Here is a 17,153-nt window from a genome sequence, read left to right on the forward strand (position 1 = left end):
TGTGTTGCTGCTGCTGCTGCTGCTGCTTGTTGTTGTGTTGCTGCTGCTGCTGCTGCTGCTTGTTGTTGTTGTTGTGTTGCTGCTGCTGCTGCTGCGACGGGGGCGGGTGGCTGCGGGGCTGCGCTGCAGCCGCTGGTGCAGCTGTTGCTGCTGCTGCTGCTGAGGCTGTCGGGCCAGGGAGTGAAGCCGCAACCGCTTTTGCTGCTGCTGCTGCTGCTGCTGCTGCTGCTGCTGCTGCAGGTGATGGTTTGCTGCTCCGCATTTACGGGGACATACATGCACCGCAGGAGGGAAGTGCGGGAAGGGCTTTCTGCAGTAGACGAGGTGAGCCCACTTGCGCCCGCTTTGCTGCTGCTGCTGCTGCTGCTGCTGCTGCTGCTGCTGCTTTCGCTGCTGCTGCAGCTACTTCTGCTGCAGCTGCCACGTCTGCTGCTACTGCCTTTGCTGCCACAGTTGCTGCTGCTGCTTTCGCTGCTGCTTCAGCTGCTTTTGCTGCTGCTGCTAGTGCTTTTCCTGCTGCCCTTACGACTGCTGCTGCTGCTGCTGCTGCTGCTGCTGCTGCGTGTGTGCAGATGTGGCTGAACTTGCTGGTCCCAATGGCCTTAAGCGGGACTTTGCTGGGGGTCCTTTTGAATTCTTTGTCCCCAGCAAGTTTGCTGCTGCCGCTGCTGCTGCTGCTGCTGGGGGCCCTTTGCTGCCGCTCGCTGCTGTCGGCGCTGCGCATGTTTCAGCAAGAAGAGGAGGCCCGCAGCTCCGAGGCCTTTGAAGTTGTTTCTTTCCCCCCGCAGTGTGCGCTGCGGGGGCCCCCCGGGGGGCCCCCCTGGGGGCCCCCCTCTGCCGCCTGGGGGCACCAAGGCGCTGGGCCGGACGAGGAGCTGCCCCACCCGCTCAAGCAGCATCTGGTTCGCAGCAGCAGCAGCGGCAGCCCCACCAGCAGCAGCAACACCAGCAGCAGCAGCAGCAGCAGCAGCAGCAGGAGCGCGAGTCTGCTGCACACAGAGGCCGTGCATGGCGTGGCGCCTTCAGATGCCCTCTTGGAAGCAGCAGGTACACCGAGGGAGCTGCAGCCGATGGCGCTTGCTGCTTCTGGCTGCCGCAGCAGCAGCAGCAGCAGCAGCAGCTGCAGTGAGGGCGACCCGAACGAGCAGCAGCAGCAGCAGCAGCAGCAGCAGCAGGACGCGTACCTCGTCGCAGCTGACATGATCCCCCCGCTGCCGGAAGAGGGGCCCCCAGCCCCCGGGGGGGCCCCCCTGGTGGTTTATTTGGAAGCAGAAGACCAGCTGCTGCAGATGACCCACATTTCTTCTTTTGCCCCACAAGACACAGAGGGGGGCCCCCCCCCGGGGGGCCCCCTGGGGTCGGGGGGCCCCCGCTTTGGCTTCGGCCGGGGCTGGTGGCGCCGGGCCAGGGGCCTCTTTGCTGCAGAAGGTGGGGGGCCCCCCAGCGGCGCGGACTTCTTGGTGGGTCTGGACCCTGGGGGCCCCCCGGGGGCCCCCTTTGGGGAGGGTTCTGAGGACTACCTCGTGCAGCCCCCGGGGGGGCCCCCGGAGGGGCCCCCCCGGGGCGACGGCGCGGCCAGCCCGCAGCAGCAGCAGCAGCAGCAGCAGCAGCAGCAGCAGCAGTGGGCGCGGCGTGCTTGGAGCTGCTGCGCTGCTGCTGCTGCAGCAGGGAGCCGCAAACTCAAGGAAAGCTGCAGGCAGCTGCTGCTGTCTTCCCCCGTGAGGGAGCCGCAGCACCACCTGCTGGCCCCGCTGCTGCTGTTTGTGGTTTGCTGCAGCTTAGCTGCGCATGCATTGATAGCTCGGGGCCGGTGGGGCCCCGCTGCTGCTGTTGCTGCTGCTGCTGCTGCTGCTGGCGCTGCAGTGCAGGTGTTTGTGTCTGTGGAGGTGCTGCGGGAATTCAAAGCAGCACACCCCCACGTCTCTGTTGCTGCTGCTGCTGCAGCAGCAGCAGCCCGCTGGGGCAGCCACGCGCGGGACTTTGCTGCTCGCTGCTGGCTGCTGTGGCGAGCAGCAGCAAGAAGAGCCGCCAGGGCCCTCCGTGCTGCTGCTCGGCTGCTGCAGCAGCAGCAGCAGCAAGCAGCACGGGAAGCAGCCCGGGGGGCCCCGGGGAGCGCGCTGCTGGACCGGGGCCCCTCGGGGGTCTCCGTGGAAATGGAAACAATATCGGGGGGCCCCCCTGCTGCAGCAGGAGGGGGGCCCCCCGGTGCAGCAGGAGGGGGGCCCCCCGGTGCAGCAGGAGGGGGCCCCCCCGCGGTGGCGGGCGTGCCGACGAGCCCGAACGAGCCGCGCGGGCTGCTGCAGCAGCAGCAGCAGCTGCAGCAGCAGCAGCAGCAGCAGCAGCAGCAGCAGCGCAGCAGCAGCGCAGCAGAAGAGGCCGAGCTGCTGCTGCGGGCGCTGCTGGCAGCACCTGTTGTGGGGCTCGCCACGGGGCTGCTGGCTGGACTTGTGGGGATTGGGGGGGGCCTCGTGTTTTCCCCTTTGCTGCTGCTGCTGCAGCAAGACCCTGTTGTTGCAGTGGGGACTTCTTCAGCCTGTGTTGTTTATACTTCTGCTGCCACAAGTCTCCAGTTTTTGCTGCTGGGCCGGCTGCACCTGCTGCCCTGCCTGCTCTTCGGCAGCACAGCAGCAGCAGCAGCAGCAGCAGGCTGCCTCGGCGTCCACGCAGTCCGCAGACTCTGCGCAGGCAGAAGAAGCTTCATAGCTTTTCTTGTTGCTGCAGCAATCGCTCTCGCCACTTTAATGACGGCCCGCCGCTACTTCCACGGGGGCCCCGTTTGACTGGGGGGCCCCCCTCCCTGGGGGCCCCCGGGGGCCCCCGGGGGCCCCCGGGGGCCCCCGGGGGCCCCTGGGGGGCCCCGGGGGGCCCCGGGGGGCCCGCTGGACCCCCAGGGGCCCTGGAGGGGCTCTTTTTCGGGCCTCCTGCGGCCTCGCCAGGGGCCCCTAAAGGGGGCCCCGTCCAGGGCCTTTTGTGGGGCGCTTGTTGGGGCCCCCTTGGGGGGCCCCCTTCGGGGGCCCCTGTGGGGCCCCCAGAGGCCCTGCAGGCCTTGCATGAAGCTGACTGTTTTTATGGGTCTTGTGAAGCCCTTGGGACTCCCAGGCCTAATCCTCTGTCAGCAGCAGCTACAAAATAAGGGGCATTAGGGAGAAGGGCGGATTGGGCTTGACACAACTGGGGCCTGGGGGCCCCAGGGGGCCCCAGGGGGCCCTTAGGGGGCCCCCACGGGCCCCCTGGGGGCCCCGTAAGGGCCCCCCCCATGGAGGCCCCCTGGGGGCCCTGGGGGCCCCCCGGGGCGGTGTGATAGGTTTAAGTAGACTGAGTTGCAGTACCTAGGTTCACCTCGCTGCAGCAAATGTCTTCCCTACAGCAGCAGCAGCAGCAGCAGCAACAGCAGCAGCAACAGCAACAGCAGCAGCAGCTTGTCGCTCTGCTGCTGTTCTAGGAAGGTCTGCTGCAGCAGCTGCCGAGCTGTTGGCTGTCGCTAGGCTTTTTCTGTCTCCCTCCAAAGGGTGCCTGGGGCGTTCTTCGGGGGTGCTGCTGCTGCTGCTGCTGCTACTGCTGCTGCTGCTGCTGCTGCTGCTTGCTGCTGCTGCTGCTGCTGCTGCAGTTGCTGAGGCCTTTTATGAAGGCTCTGAGCCACTCGGTCTGTCCGCGCTGCTGGAACTTCAGGTGACCCCTGCAGCACTTTTGCGGACTTTTCAATTTATTATTATCATTACTTTTATTCTTCTTTTAATTATTTAAATCATTTTAATTATTTTAATTATATTTATTATTATTATTGAACTGTTAGGAGGCTTTCTTAAGGAAACTGTGGGGTCCTGCTGGCCCTTAGCACTTTCACTCAGTCTTGCAAACTGCCAGGCTGGTGAGCCGGATTCGGACTCCCAGGCTCAGCCGCTAACCCTAAACCCTAAACCCTAAACCCTAAACCCTGATGGGTTTTTGTGGTGGGCACTGGGACGCTGAGAGGCGCTGTGAAGAGGCCAGAAGCAGCAGCAGCAAGAGCAGCAGCGAGCCCTGCTGCAGCCCTACTCCAGAGGCTTTGTTCAGAGTAAGCACTGAAATCCAGCGAGACACAAATATATACAAAAGAAGAAGCAACTGCAGCAGCAGCAGCAGCAGCAGTGGCTGTTGCTGCTGCTGCTGCTGCTGCTAGCAGTGCTCGGTCTTCGAGCCGCGCTCCCTCGTGCCTGGAGAGCAGCAAAAGGGAGGCAAGGAGGAGCGACTTTGAGTTAAATGGAGTAAAATAAATTAAATTAAAAACAATTAAAAGCAATTAAAAGTATTTTTGGAGTTTTTTCGGGTTTAGAGGTCACTTGGCGGGGCGGCGGGGAGGTGACCTGGTGTGGCGCGGGGTTTGGGGTGTCGGTACACCCGGCGCCCGCGGTTGCGCGTCGGGGGAGTTTCTTGGAAGCATTTGAAGAAATAAATTAAATTAAAAAGAGATTAGAAGTTTTAGTTTCTATAAGTTGCGTCTCCGAGTGCAGGTGGCGGCGTCAGGGAGACGGGCGTGTCTCCCTAGCATGTCTTCTCCCCCCCGCGGGAGTTGGGGGCCCCCGGGACTCGGGGGGGCCGGGACTTCTTCGCATTTTGCATTAGATTTGTGTTATAATTATCTTTTAGGAATTTGTTTTCTCCGGCGGCGCCTCTGGGCTTCGCGTTGAGTGTCTGTACACCTGAACAGACCCGCTCGGGCTCCCGCGAGCCTCCGTCTCGAGCCCAGAGGCTCCTTTTGGTCTTTTTGAATTCTTTTTCTTTCCCGCTGCTTCCCCGCAGCCCGCAGCGGCAGAATGGGGCGTTCCGCCTTGGCCGTGGCCCTCGCGGGGGCCCTGGTGGGTTCGGGGGCGCTGGGCCAGCTCTCGCAGGGCCTGGGGGGGGCCCCCCTGGGGGCCCCCGGGGGCCCCCGAGGCATGGAGTGCTTCGAATACGGCTATGACTACTTCGGCTGGGACCTCCAGGAGGTGGGGGGAGTGGCCTCCCCCAGCGCTTGCATGCAGGAGTGTCAGAGTTTGAAGGGCTGCGGGTTTTGGAGTTACAACAGTTTCACTCGGAGTTGTTTCTTGAAGTCCGTGGGGGCCCTTGTGGAGCGGCGAGCGGCCCCGGGGGTGGTGTCGGGGCCGCGGCAGTGCGGCTTCAGGTGCAGCAGCAGCAGCAGCAGCAGCAGCAGCAGCAGCTGCTTCGAAGTGGGCGTGGACTACCCGGGCCACGACGTGGAGAAGGTGGAAGGCCGCCTTGTAATGAACCCTCTGGACTGCCAGAGGCTCTGTGCTGGCCGCCCCGACTGTGCCTTTTTTAGTTGGAAGTTTTCAACTCGAGCTTGTTATTTGAAGGCCTCAGCAGCCCCTTTGGCGCGGCGGGAGGACCCCGACGTGACCTCGGGGCCCCGCGCATGCAGGGGCCCCTCGGGGGGCCCCCCCAGCGCGGCGGACTACCCCGTGGCCTTCGACCCGCGGGGGGCCCCCCCCCCCTGCGTCCAGCCCGCCACGGACTACCGGGGGGCCCCCCTCAAGACCCTCAGGGCCCGCTCTGCTGCTGCTTGCTTCATGCACTGCAGGGGCCTCCCCCACTGCGGGCTTTGGACTTGGAGTTCTTCTTCGCACCTCTGCAGCCTCCGCGCAGCCCCAGACCCCGCACTCAAAGTCCAGGGCCAACACACCCTCGACAAAGTCTCCGCCACACGCGACTGCGTCCCAGTCCTCCCAGGTGCGCTATGCATGCATGCATGCATGCATGCAGGCGTGCATGCATGCATGCATGCAGGCATGCATGCATGCGTGCATGCATGCATGCATGCGTGCAGGGAGGCGTGCATGTGGGCAGGGGGTGGGTATTAGTGGGTGGAGTCAGGCAGGCTGCCGTTGGTGTGCGGGCAGCAGTGCATGCAGATGTGCATGCATGCATGCATGCATGCATGCAGGTGTGCATGCATGCATGCATGCAGATGTCTTGTGTTACAGTAGAAGTGGTGCTCAGGCTGCTGCTGCTGCTGCTGCCTGCCGCGCGTCGCTGCTGAGCCGTTCGGGCCGCCTGCCCCTCCGCACCCACCGCTGCTGCTGCTGCTGCTGCTGCTGCTGCTGCTGCTGCTGCTGCTGCTGCAGGGTGCCAGTTCGCGAACGTGGGTGTGGTGGGTGCGAGTCTGACTACGCGTTCTGCTGCTGCCTTCGACGCCTGCCAAATGCACTGCGCCTCCTACTCCGGCTGCAGCCACTTCTCCTTCCACCTCGACTCTGGAGAATGCACTCTTTGGTCTTCCTTCAACACTTATTCCTCCGGCTCCTCCACCCAAGGCCTCGTCTCCGGGCCCGCCTTCTGCGACTCCGAGGGTCTGCTGCTGCTGCTGCTGCTGCTGCTGTTTTTGCTGCTGTTTTCGCTGTTTTGCTGCTGTTTTTGCTGCTGTTTTGCTGCTGTTTTCGCTGTTTTGCTGCTGTGGTTGCTGCTGTTTTGCTGCTGTTTTCGCTGTTTTGCTGCTGTTTTGCTGCTGTTTTGCTGCTGTTTTTGCTGCTGTGGTTGCTGCTGCGGCTGTTGCTGCAGCTGCCGTTGCTGCCGTTTCCTTCTTCGTTGCTGCTGCCCGTTCGCGGCGTTGCCGTTCCTGCTGCTGCTCCCTCTCTCCGCAGCAGCAGCAGCAGCAGCAGCAGTGTTGCGTTGCTGCTCGCAGAGATCTGCTTCGAGCAGTCGGACTACGTGGGCCACAACGTCGAGGAAGACGAAAGCGGCGAAGTTGCTTCTGCTGCTGCTTGCCAACTCCGCTGCAGAGAAAACCCCGACTGCCACTTCTGGACTTGGCTGCGCAGCAGCAAAAGCTGCTACTTGAAGGACTCGCGCGCGCTGCTCGGCCGCACCAACGACGCCTCTTCCCTCGGCAGGTTCTCCGGGCCCAAGTGGTGCACCGTCAGCTACGGTGCGCCGCCGCTGCTGCTGCTGCTGCTGCTGCTGCTGCTGCTGCTGCTGCTGCTGCTGCTGCTGCGGCTGCTGGGTGGTGCAGCAGGTGCTGGAGGCCCGCCTGCAGCATGCAGGCGCGCTGCTGCGTTGCTGCATTCCTGCGGCTTCGCTGCTGCTGCTGCTGGAGCGAGGGCTTCTGCTGCTGCTGCTGCTGCTGCTGCTGCTGCGCAGGGTGCATCTACGCAAACGCGGTGTACAGCGGAACTGCGCTGCAAAGCCTGGAAGCCGAAGACTACGCGAGCTGCGGGGCCAGCTGTGGGGCCAATCCGTTTTGCTCGGCCTGGACTTTCCACCCGGACTTGAGTCTTTGTTCTCTTTTTTCCGGCTCCGTCGCTCTTTCCAAAAAGCCAGTCCGCGGGGCCCTCTCTGCCGAAAAAGACTGCCTCAAGGAAAGCCAGGAAGAGACCAGCTGCTTCGAACAGGGCATCCAGTACGCCCTCGACAAGGTCGTCAAGGTAACAGCAGCAGCAGCAGCAGCAGCAGCAGCAGCAGCAGCAGCAGCAGTAGCGTCGACAGATACTGTACTGCAGCAGCAGCAGCAGCAGCAGCGCTGACAAACGCTGCAGCAGCAGCAGCAGCAGCAGCAGCGCTGGCAAACACTGCAGCAGCAGCAGCAGCAGCAGCGCTGACAAACACAGCAGCAGCAGCAGCAGCAGCAGCAGCAGCAGCAGCAGCAGGAGAGTTTGGGCGTGTGTGTGTGTGTGCGTCAGATTGGAGAGGCGTCTTCGGCGTTTGAGTGCTACCTGCAGTGCCAGCAGGAGTCGAGCTGCAGCCGGTGGACTCTGAAGAACGGGGAGAGCTGCGTGCTGCTGGGCGACAGCAGCAGCAGCAGCAGCAGCAGCAGCAGCAGCAGCATGGTGTTTGACCCGCTGAGCGTGTCGGGGCCCCGCGTCTGCGGCGGCCAAGTGCCCCTCGCCCGCGCCGTCAGCAGCAGGGGGGCCCCCCTGGCCTCGGCCACAGTCTTTTCGCCGCAGGGCTGTTTGCAGCGCTGCATGCAAACCCCCCAGTGCGAGAACTGGAGTTTCTTGTTGGGGGCCCCCACGAACTGTTTGCTGTTCGACAAAAGTGCCACTTTCGAGCCAGGAAGTGCCATTTCGGGCACTCTTCCGCGGGCTTTTCTGGCCTCTGCATGCAGTTTCGAAAATGCTCAAGTTTTGGGAACTGCAGCAGCAGCAGCAGCAGCAGAGTGCGCAGCAGACTGCCGCGCGCACCCGCGCTGCAGGGCCTGGACTGCGCAGCTGCGGCGGGGGGCCCCCCAGGGGGGCCCCCCGGGGGCCCCCGCGACGCAGGGGGGGGCCCCCAGCAGCCAGTCCGGGGGCCCCCAGGGGCCCCAAAACTTCGTCGCATGCAGCTTCTTCGACGACGACAGCAGCCCCGTGGCTGTGCCCAGCCCCGACAGCTTCTGTGGCACTGCACTGGACCCCGAAAGCCTCAAGTTGGAAACTTCTTTGAAGTTCGACTCTGCTGCTGCAGTCTTCAGCGAGTTGCTGCCGCTGGCGGAGTGTGCGGGGGCTTGTGCGCGCAGCGCGGACTGCGGGGCGTGGGTGTTTGAGTTGGGGGGCAGCTGCACGGGGCTGGCAGCAGCAGCAGCAGCAGCAGCGGAGCAGCAGCAGCAGCAGGGCGCTGCTGCGGGCTTCGTGCCCGCCGCGCCTCCCGCCATCTACTTCCACACTGCCTTCACTGCGGCGCCCGCACTCGCTGCTGCTGCTGCTGCTGCTGCTGCTGCTGCTGCTGCGCAGGCCAGGCCGCAGACGCAGCCCCTCAACGGCTTCCGCAGGCTCATGGCCACAGGCGCCACCGCCAACGCCGCAGCCCCTGCTGCTGCTGCTGCTGCTGCTGCTGCTGCTGGCAGCTCCACCACCACTGCGCAGGACTACAACGAATGCTCCAAAGCTTGCAGCAGCGACCCTGCATGCACTTCCTGGACCTTCAAGGCTTCTGCATGCACTCTCTTCACCTTCGCAGGGGCCCCCGTCTACGACCCCGAAGCCATTTCCGGGCTCAGGTCCACGCCCCAGCTTCCTTGTACGCAGCACATCCTCCTGCTGCTGCTGCTGCTGCTGCTGCTGCTGCTGCTGCTGCTGTGATGGCGGTGTATCTGCTGCTGCAGCTGCTGCGGCGGTGGTGTATCTGCTGTCGCTGCTGTGTTTGGGGTGACCGCTGAGTCTGCCTCTGGCTTCCTGCACACTGCTGCTGCTGCTGCTGCTGCTGCTGCTGCTGCTGCTGCTGGACTGGTTGGATAGGAGTGTTTGATCTGCTGCTGCTTGGGGTCCTTCTCAGGGAATTTCCAGCTGGGCGTGAAGTACACAGCTGAGCCTGTGGCGACGTGGCCCGCGACTGCGGTTCCCGCTGCTGCTGCTGCTGCGGGCGCTGCTGCTGCTGCTGCTGCTGCCAGCAGCGGCGAGGCCGCAGGGGCCCCCGGGGCCCCCCAGGAGGAGCCCCGAACCGCGCTGGAGTGCGCAGCAAAGGCCGCCAGCGGGCAGTGCTGGAGCTTCCGGGGCCCCCAGTTCGGGGGGGCCCCCCTCTGCAGCATTTTCGCAGACTGTGCTGCAGTGGAAGCTGCTGAAGGCTTCGTTTCGGGGCAAGCTGGGGGGCCCCCCGCGGAGCCCGAAGACCCCAACGGCGACAAAGAAGAAGAAGAACTCGGAGACCAAGAACAGGGCCAAACTGGCCAAGACCAGAGTGGTCAAACTGGTCAAAATGGTCAAGACCAGAGTGGTCAGAGTGGTCAGAGTGGTCAGAGTGGTCAAGACCAGAGTGGTCAGAGTGGTCAGAGTGGTCAAGACCAGAGTGGCCAGAGTGGTCAGAGTGGTCAAGACCAGAGTGGTCAGACTGCTTGAGGGGTGGTTGGTTGAGCAGCTGCAGCGCGGGGCGTTTCGCTCTGCTGCTGCTGCTGCTGCTGCTGCTGCTGCTGCTGCAGCGGTGGCGGCGGCTGCGGCTGAGCAGGCACCTGAAGCCTCTTTTGGGGGCTCAGCCAGAGCCGCTGAGGCAGCAAATAGCTGCTGCAGCTGCAGCAACTCCAACTTATTTTCTTTTTAATTGTTTTAGAAAGACTCACTTCTCTAGCGATCTCTGTGTTGCTGCTGCTGCTGCTGCTTAGGTTGCTGCGTAGGTTGCTGCTGCTGCTGCTGTGGATCTGCTTGCTGCGTGCAGCTGTCACAGCTGCACGCAGCTAGCAGACCCACTTCTGCAGGCAGCAGCAGCAGCAGCAGCAGCAGCAGGTGCTGCTGCTGCTGCATAATGCACACTAAATACCAACACAAAGTCGGATTCGGCTTGCTGTAGAGCGCATGCAGCTCCAAGCGCATCTTTCAGTCTAAGCGATGCAGTGCAGCAGCAAGAGCAGCACCAAAAGCAGCAGCAGCAGCAAAAGCAGCAGCAGCAGCAAAAGCAGCAGCAGCAGCAAAAGCCGCATGCAAAGACGCGAATTACGGGAGTTAACCCTAGAGTGGTCCGGGGACTCGAAAAACCCCCGGGGTTTTGAGTTTGAGAAATCGTTGCTAATGCTGCTTCTGCTGCAGCTGCTGCTGCTGAGGCTGCTGTCGCAGCAGCAGCTGCGGCAGCTGCTGCAGCTGCTGCAGCTGCTGCAGCTGCTGCTGCTGAGGCTGCTGTCGCAGCAGCAGCTGCGGCAGCTGCTGCAGCTGCCACTGCTGCTACTAAGGCTACTGGAGCACCTACTGCTGGGGCTGCTGATGCCACGCAGCTGCAGCAGTGCCCACTGGGGCAGCAGCAGCAGCAAAAGCAGCAGCAGCAGCAGCAGCAGCAGCAGCAGCAGGTGCACTGCTAGTGTGTCTTCGTCAAGACTTCCCTTGGCCTCTTGCGCAGCTGGCGCTGCCGTAGCAAGCCCCAGCTGCTGCTGTCGCTGAGGTTTTCCGCGCTATCCATTCTGCTGCTGCTGCTGCTGCTGTAGCTCTCGCTGTCGCTGCTGCTGCTGCCGCTGCTGCTGCCGCTGCTGCTGCTGCTGCTGCTGCTGCTTCTGGGGCCCTCACCAATGCTGCTGCTGCTGCTGCTGCTGCGCAGCGCCAGCACCCGTGCTGCCAGCCGCCACGCTGCAGTGTATATCCACTTCCGAGCAGCAGCAGCAGCTTTTCGTGTCTGGGGCCCCGCCTGCTGCATGGCCTTTTCCCAGCTGCTTCTCTTGAGGGCGCCTCTGGAGGCAGCTGCAGCAGCAGCAGCAGCAGCTGCTGCTGCTGCTGCTGCTGCAGGACGCACAGTTTCCCTGAAATATGCAGACAATCTGCGCTTGTGCAGGTACGCAAACAGCAGCAGCAAAGCAGCAACAGAAGCCCCCAGCAAAAAGGCCCCCCAGGAGCCGTCGGGGGTCTCGACATCCTCCAGGTGCTGCACGTAGGTGAGAGCTGCAGCAGCAGCAGCAGCAGCAGCAGCAGCAGCAGCAGCAGCACAGGGGGAAACGCGCGGTGGAGAAAGGGAAAGAAAGAGACAATAAAAACAAAGACACATAAAAGCAGACACTGAGCCTACAGCAGTGCAGAGCTGCATCAATCTTGTGCAAGCAGCAGCAATGCAAGGAGAGCGGCTACTGCTGCTGCTGCTGCTGCTGCTGCTGCTGCTGCTGCTGTTCCTGCTGCTGTTGCTGCTGCTGCAGCAAGCCACCGCAGGTATAGGGGCGACAGGTGCGGCAACCCCACACGCAGCAGTAACAGCAGCACGCAGCCCAGGAGAAGCAGCAACAGCAGCAGCAGCAGCAGCCGCAGCAGCAGCAGCGGCAGCAGCAGGTCCACTCACTCTGCTGCAGGGCGGAGAGCTCTATCTCGGTGTAGCTGTCCACTGCAAAAGCTGCTGCTGCGTCTTTGCTGCTGCTGCTGCGCCTGCACAGCATGGGGAGGCCTCGGCCGCAGAAAGCAGCCATGGAGCTGTTGTCCATGTGGCCCCAGCCGCCTGAAACGCAGCAGCAGCAGCAGCAGCAGCAGCAGCAGCAGCAGCAGCAGCAGCAGCAGAAGGTGAGCCAAAGAGCCGAAGGCAGGAAGGGAAAAAGCGACAAAAAGGGGAAAAAGACAAAAAACGACAAAAGAGAATAAAACAAAAGAAACAAAGAATGTAAAAGGAGAAAAAAGAAATAAAAGAAACAAAAGAAATAAAAAATGTTAAAAAGAAATAAAAGTTTAAAAGAAATAAAGAGATTAAAAAGAAATACGGAGAGAAGCAAAGAAAGCAGCAAAGGAAAAGTTTTGCCTGCTGCTGCAGCAATTAGCTGCTGCAGCAGCTAATTGCTGCTGCAGCAGCAAATCGAGAAGTGTCTCACAATGATGAAATTAATTCTTCAAAAGAATAACAACTGTTTAATACTTCGAATTAAATGTAATTAATTAATTAATTAATTAATTAATTAATATTTTTTAATTTTAATTAAATTTAATTCTTCAAATTGAATTATTTTAATTCAAAAACATTACCTGTGCAATCCACATAGCCCAAAGAGGCCAGGCCAACGCGCGTGCTTCCGGCTTGGCTGCTGTACTTTATCATCTGCAGCAGCAGCAGCAGCAGCAGCAGCAGCAGCAGCAGCAGCAGCAGCAGCAGCAGAAGCAACAACGCAGCAACAGATGAGCTAAGTACGGATAGGCGAAGGTGTGCTTAACCCGAAATGTGGCAAAAGCAGTGTCAGCAGCAGCAGCAGCCGCAGCAAAAGCAGCAGCAGCAGCAATTGCAGCAGCAGCAGCAGCAGCAGCAGCAGCAACGGCAGCAGCAGCAGTTAGCGAACCTGGGGAGGCTTGTTGGCCAACTTGAGAGTCGTAAAGCAGTACTGTCCCATTTGCTGCCTCCACTGCGAAAAGCTGTAAGCAGCTTCTGCTGCAGTGCATGCAACGAGAGGTTGCTGCTGCTGCTGCTGCTGCTGCTCCTCTTCTTTGAAAATCTGCTGCAGCTCCTCCGTCTCCTCCTGCGTCTCCTTGCTCTTTAAAGTGCACACGCAGCTGCCTTTCGTGTACACGCTCTGAGGCCTGCAGCAGCAGCAGCAGCAGCAGCAGCAGCAGCGGCAGCAATGGCGGCAGAGGCAGCAGAACACCATGAGCAGCAGCAGGTTGAGCAGCGCCCCTCGCAGCAACAGCAGCAACAGCAGCAGCCGCGACAGCACAAGCATCAGCAGCAGCAGCAAGACGAGAAGCAGCCACAAGCGCTGAAGCAGCAGCATCAGCAACACTCACAGCAGCAGCACACATAGCAGCAGCAGCACACATAACAGCAGCAGCACACACAGCAGCAGCAGCACACATAGCAGCAGCAGCAGCAGCGCACACAGCAGCAGCAGCAGCAGCGCACACAGCAGCAGCAGCACCACAGCACACAAGAGTAGCACACACAGCAGCAGCAGCAGCAGCACACACAGCAAAAGCAGCAGCAGCACACACGCAGCAGCACACACAGCAGCAGCAGCACACGTAGCAGCAGCAGCAGCAGCAGCAGCAGCAGCAGCAGCAGCAGGAGCTGACGTGCGGGGGTCTGCGTAGGCCCAGAAGCAGGGCTGGCGGGCGACGAGGGAGGGGCAAGCAGCAGCAGCAGCAAAACAGCTGCGGCGCTCTTCTAAGTGGTAAGGCAAGCAGCTGCTGGGGGCCTCCAGCTGCTGCTGCTGCTGCTGCTGCTGCTGCTCATTTTCTGCTGCCAGCAGCGGCCGCCGGAAGCGGTAGGCCTGGCCTTCGCCGCAGGGGGCCGAGCAGCTCGACCACTCCGACCTGCGCGCAAACCCTAAACCCTAAACCCTAAACCCTAAACCCTAAACCCTAGACCCTAAACCCCTAAACCCTAAACCCTAAACCCTAGCTGGTGCTGCCGCGGGCTGCGCGACTTGCGGGCTGCCGGCGTGGCTGCGCGCCCCGGGGGCGGGGAAGGGGGCCTGGGCCTCAAAACCCTGATTTAGGGTTTAGGGTTTAGGGTTTGGGGCTCTCACCACTGGCTGACGCCGCAGCGCGGCTCAACTTCCTTGCAAAGGACCAGAGCAGCAGCAGAACACTCCTCCTCTCCATCAGCAGCAGCAGCAGGCTGCAGCTGGTTGCCGCTGCAGTCGAAGGAATACAGCCCCTTTGTGTACGCCTTCACCACCAGCTGCTGCTGCTGCTGCTGCTGCTGCTGCTGCTGCTGCTGCTGCTGCTGCTCTTCGGTGCACACGCGCTGCAGCGTTTGCCTCCAGCCATAAGAGCTGCTCAGGGCCTCATCTCGAGAGCAAGGCTTCCAGCGGGAGGGGCAGCTGCAGCTGTTGTTTGCTGCATCATATCTCCCGCTGGGTGCATGTGCTGCTGCTGCTGCTGCTGCTGCTGCTGCTGCTGCTGCTGCTGCTGCGGAGTCGCCCGCGGCGTCGCTGGCCTGCTGCTCCGCAGCCTCTGCAGCGCCGCGCTCCGCTGCAGCAGCAGCAGCAGCAGCAGCAGCAGCTCTTCTGACAGCTCTCCGGAAGTCGACGGCGATGCAGGAGTCCGCGAGGATGTAGCCCTGCGTGCTGCTGCTGCTGCTGCTGCTGCTGCTGTCCCGCTTGCGCAGCAGCTGCAGCTGCCGCCGCCACCGCGTCTGCCCAAAAGAAGCACTAAGAGCTGCTTGAGTTAAAGCGGCCCCCACATCTCTTCTTGTGCGCACAGCGGGCAGCCCGGCCACTTTGCTGCTGCTGCTGCTGCTGCTGCTGCTGCTGCTGCTGCTGCTGCTGGCAGCTCGCGCTGCGCGGATGCCCGGGAAGTGCGTGTGCTTCTGATAAACCCCGCTCGAACTTGAGCTGCCTTCTTGCTGCTGCTGCTGCTGCTGCTGCTGCTGCGAGCTCGCAAACTGCAGCGACTTCAGTGTAGCTATGTTCGATAAATACTGGCGCAGAAACACAAGCCTCTGCTGCTGCTGCTGCTGCTGCTGCTGCTGCTCCTGTTGCTGCTGGTTTGTTGCAGTGTCGCTCTCACTTGCATGGCTCTGGTTGTCTTCCTCTTGCTGCTGCTGCTGCAGCTGCTGAAGCTGCTGCTGCTGCTGGAGCATGGAGAGCCGGGCCATTGCGCTCTGCAGCTTTTTGATTGCTGCTGCTGCCCCGCCACCATAGTCCTGCTGCTGCTGCTGCTGCTGCTGCCGCCGCCTGTGGGGCTGCTGCAGCTGCTGCGCACGCTGCATGCGCTGCAGCCGGTGGTTCAGTTCTGCATACATAAGGGCTGAGACTCCGTGCTGCGTTGCTGCACTGTTGCTGCCAACAGCAGCAACTAGCTGCACTGCGCTGCTGCTGCTGCTGCTGCTGCTGTCCTGCTGCAGGAAGCCCTGCACTGCAGCAGGAAGCATGTCCTCATCGTAGAGTGGAACTGGTTCTTTTGCTGCTGCTGCTGCTGCTGCTGCTGCGGCTGCTGCTCTGCGCCGAGCTGCAGCAGACGAACGCGCCGCTCGCGAGCGCGCCGCTAGGGTGCGGCTGGGCAGCAGCAGCAGCAGCAGCAGCGAAAGCAGCAGCAGCAGCAGACATCGCCGCTGCAGCTGCAAGCCATTCGTGGACATTTGTGCTGCTGTTGTTGTTGCTGCTGCTGCTGCTGCTCAGAATTTGGCCGCCGCCTCTGGGGAGGAGCTGCTGCTTCGCCTGATCTGCATGGCTGGCTAAAGCCCCTCAATGCTGCTGCTGCTGCTGCTGCTGCGGTCGTTGCTGCTGTGAGGCAGCAGCAGCTGCTGCTGCGGCTGCTGCTGCTGCCGGCTACTTGTGCTGCTGCTGCTGAGCAGCAGCAGCAGAATTAATTTGCTGCTGTTAAAGAAACTTAAAATTTTCAATGCTGCTGCTAACCGAGCTGCTGCTGGCCAGTGGGCCGCAGGCACCAGCGGCTTGATGAGGTCGCCGCAAGGAGCCTGTGGGCGCAGGTCTAGGGTTTAGGGTTTAGGGTTTAGGGTTTAGGGTTTGAAAAAACTTAAAGTTTGAATTTAGCAGTCTTTAAACTAATGGAAATAGTGCTGCAGCAGCTGCTGCCTCTGCTGCGGCCATTTGTGTAAGAGCCTCACCACCAGGGGGCCCCTGTGGACCATCGGCAGCAGCAGCAGCAGCAGCAGCAGCAGCAGCAGCAGCTGCTGCTGCTGCTTTCTTTAGCTTCATTTCCTTCAAAGAACTATTTTATTCTTGCCTTTTTCAAGGCAAAAAAGCTGCAGCAACTGCTGCAGCAACATGCAACAGGGGGGCCCCAGCTGCCCTTGGGGCCCCCATACCCAGTGGTTGAACCAGCAGCAGCAGCAGCAGCAGCAGCAACAGCAGCAGCAAAGATCTGCTGGCCCAGTATGCCATTCAACTTTCTTTATAGGCCAGCAACCTCCAACCGCCGGTGCTGCACTAGACATGCGGGAGCAACAGCAGCAGCAGCAACAGCAGCAGCAGCAACAGCAGCAGCAGCAGCAGCAGTGCTGCAACACTGAAAGCAGCCACAGGAGTAGCCTCTGAGCCGCAGCAGCTGACACCTTGCTTGAAAAAGGTGTGCTGCTGCTGCTGCTGCTGCTGCTGCTGCTTCTGAACTGCAGCGCCGCCACCATACTTTAGAAGGAAATGGCAGCAGCAGCGACAACAGCAGCAGCAGCGAGAACCGCAGCAGCAGCGAGAACAGCAGCAGCAGCAATGGAGTAGACCAACAATGTTCAAGCAGCCTACTACTGGCTTTGATAGTCTTGGCCTGTCCGCAGCAGCAGCACGGCGAGCAGCAGCAGCAGCAGCAGCAGCATCTGCAGCAGCAGCAGCAGCGGCAGCAGCAAGTAAAATATCAGCTGTGGGCTTTCCTAGAGAAGCAGCACGGCCCAAAGAGCTTTGATGAAAAGCCGTGGGACGAGCAGCAGCAGCAGCAACAGCAGCAGCAGCAGCAGCAGCAAAAGCAGCAGCAGCAAAGGCTGGTGCAGCAGCGACTGCAGCAGCTACGAGCGGACACGCGCTGCTGAGGAGTCTCTCATTGGCTTCTGAGTTCGGTTTCTTTAGGGTTTAGGGTTTAGGGTTTAGGGTTTAGGGTTTAGGGTTTAGGGTTTAGGGTTTAGGGTTTAGGGTTTAGGGTTTAGGGTTTAGGGTTTAGGGCCTGGGAAATCAGATAGAAACAGAGATAAAACAAAACAGCCAAGAGCACGGCGTGGGTCTCAAACCCTAAACCCTAAACCCTAAACCCTAAACCCTAGACTTTGTGGCTTCAAGAAGCAGCGAAAAAACCCACAGGGTTTGCGGCTGCTGCTGTGGGGAGTACCCTCAGCAGCAGCAGCTGCAGCAGCAGCAAGTCGAAACCCTCAAGCCTGGGGGT

General features: G+C 61.3%; 4 protein-coding genes across 4 annotated transcripts; 3 read left to right on the plus strand and 1 right to left on the minus strand.

Moving 5' to 3' along the window:
• Positions 1–276: 276 nt before the first annotated feature.
• On the plus strand, positions 277–2,780 carry ENH_00059830 (hypothetical protein, conserved; the record flags this gene model as incomplete). Its single annotated transcript, XM_013577069.1, has 2 exons — positions 277–324; positions 573–2,780. The coding sequence occupies 2 exons, from the start codon at positions 277–279 to the stop codon at positions 2,778–2,780; spliced, it is 2,256 nt and encodes a 751-aa protein (XP_013432523.1).
• Positions 2,781–4,793: 2,013 nt separating this feature from the next.
• ENH_00059840 (PAN domain-containing protein, putative) lies at positions 4,794–9,782 on the plus strand (the record flags this gene model as incomplete). The annotated part of the gene is made up of 6 exons (XM_013577070.1): positions 4,794–5,706; positions 6,102–6,326; positions 6,659–6,901; positions 7,114–7,397; positions 7,653–8,967; positions 9,223–9,782. The coding sequence occupies 6 exons, from the start codon at positions 4,794–4,796 to the stop codon at positions 9,780–9,782; spliced, it is 3,540 nt and encodes a 1,179-aa protein (XP_013432524.1).
• A 943-nt stretch (positions 9,783–10,725) lies between these two features.
• ENH_00059850 (thrombospondin type 1 domain-containing protein, putative) lies at positions 10,726–15,402 on the minus strand (the record flags this gene model as incomplete). Its single annotated transcript, XM_013577071.1, has 6 exons — positions 10,726–11,300; positions 11,689–11,841; positions 12,357–12,429; positions 12,665–12,902; positions 13,392–13,631; positions 13,847–15,402. 6 exons carry the CDS (start codon positions 15,400–15,402, stop codon positions 10,726–10,728), a joined length of 2,835 nt encoding a protein of 944 aa, XP_013432525.1.
• A 649-nt stretch (positions 15,403–16,051) lies between these two features.
• ENH_00059860 (hypothetical protein) lies at positions 16,052–16,806 on the plus strand (the record flags this gene model as incomplete). The annotated part of the gene is made up of 2 exons (XM_013577072.1): positions 16,052–16,159; positions 16,399–16,806. The coding sequence occupies 2 exons, from the start codon at positions 16,052–16,054 to the stop codon at positions 16,804–16,806; spliced, it is 516 nt and encodes a 171-aa protein (XP_013432526.1).
• Between the last annotated feature and the right edge of the window lie 347 nt (positions 16,807–17,153).

This window comes from Eimeria necatrix, genomic scaffold (assembly GCF_000499385.1).
Source record: "Eimeria necatrix Houghton genomic scaffold, Enh_scaff50, whole genome shotgun sequence".
NCBI classification, from domain to species: Eukaryota; Apicomplexa; class Conoidasida; order Eucoccidiorida; family Eimeriidae; genus Eimeria; species Eimeria necatrix.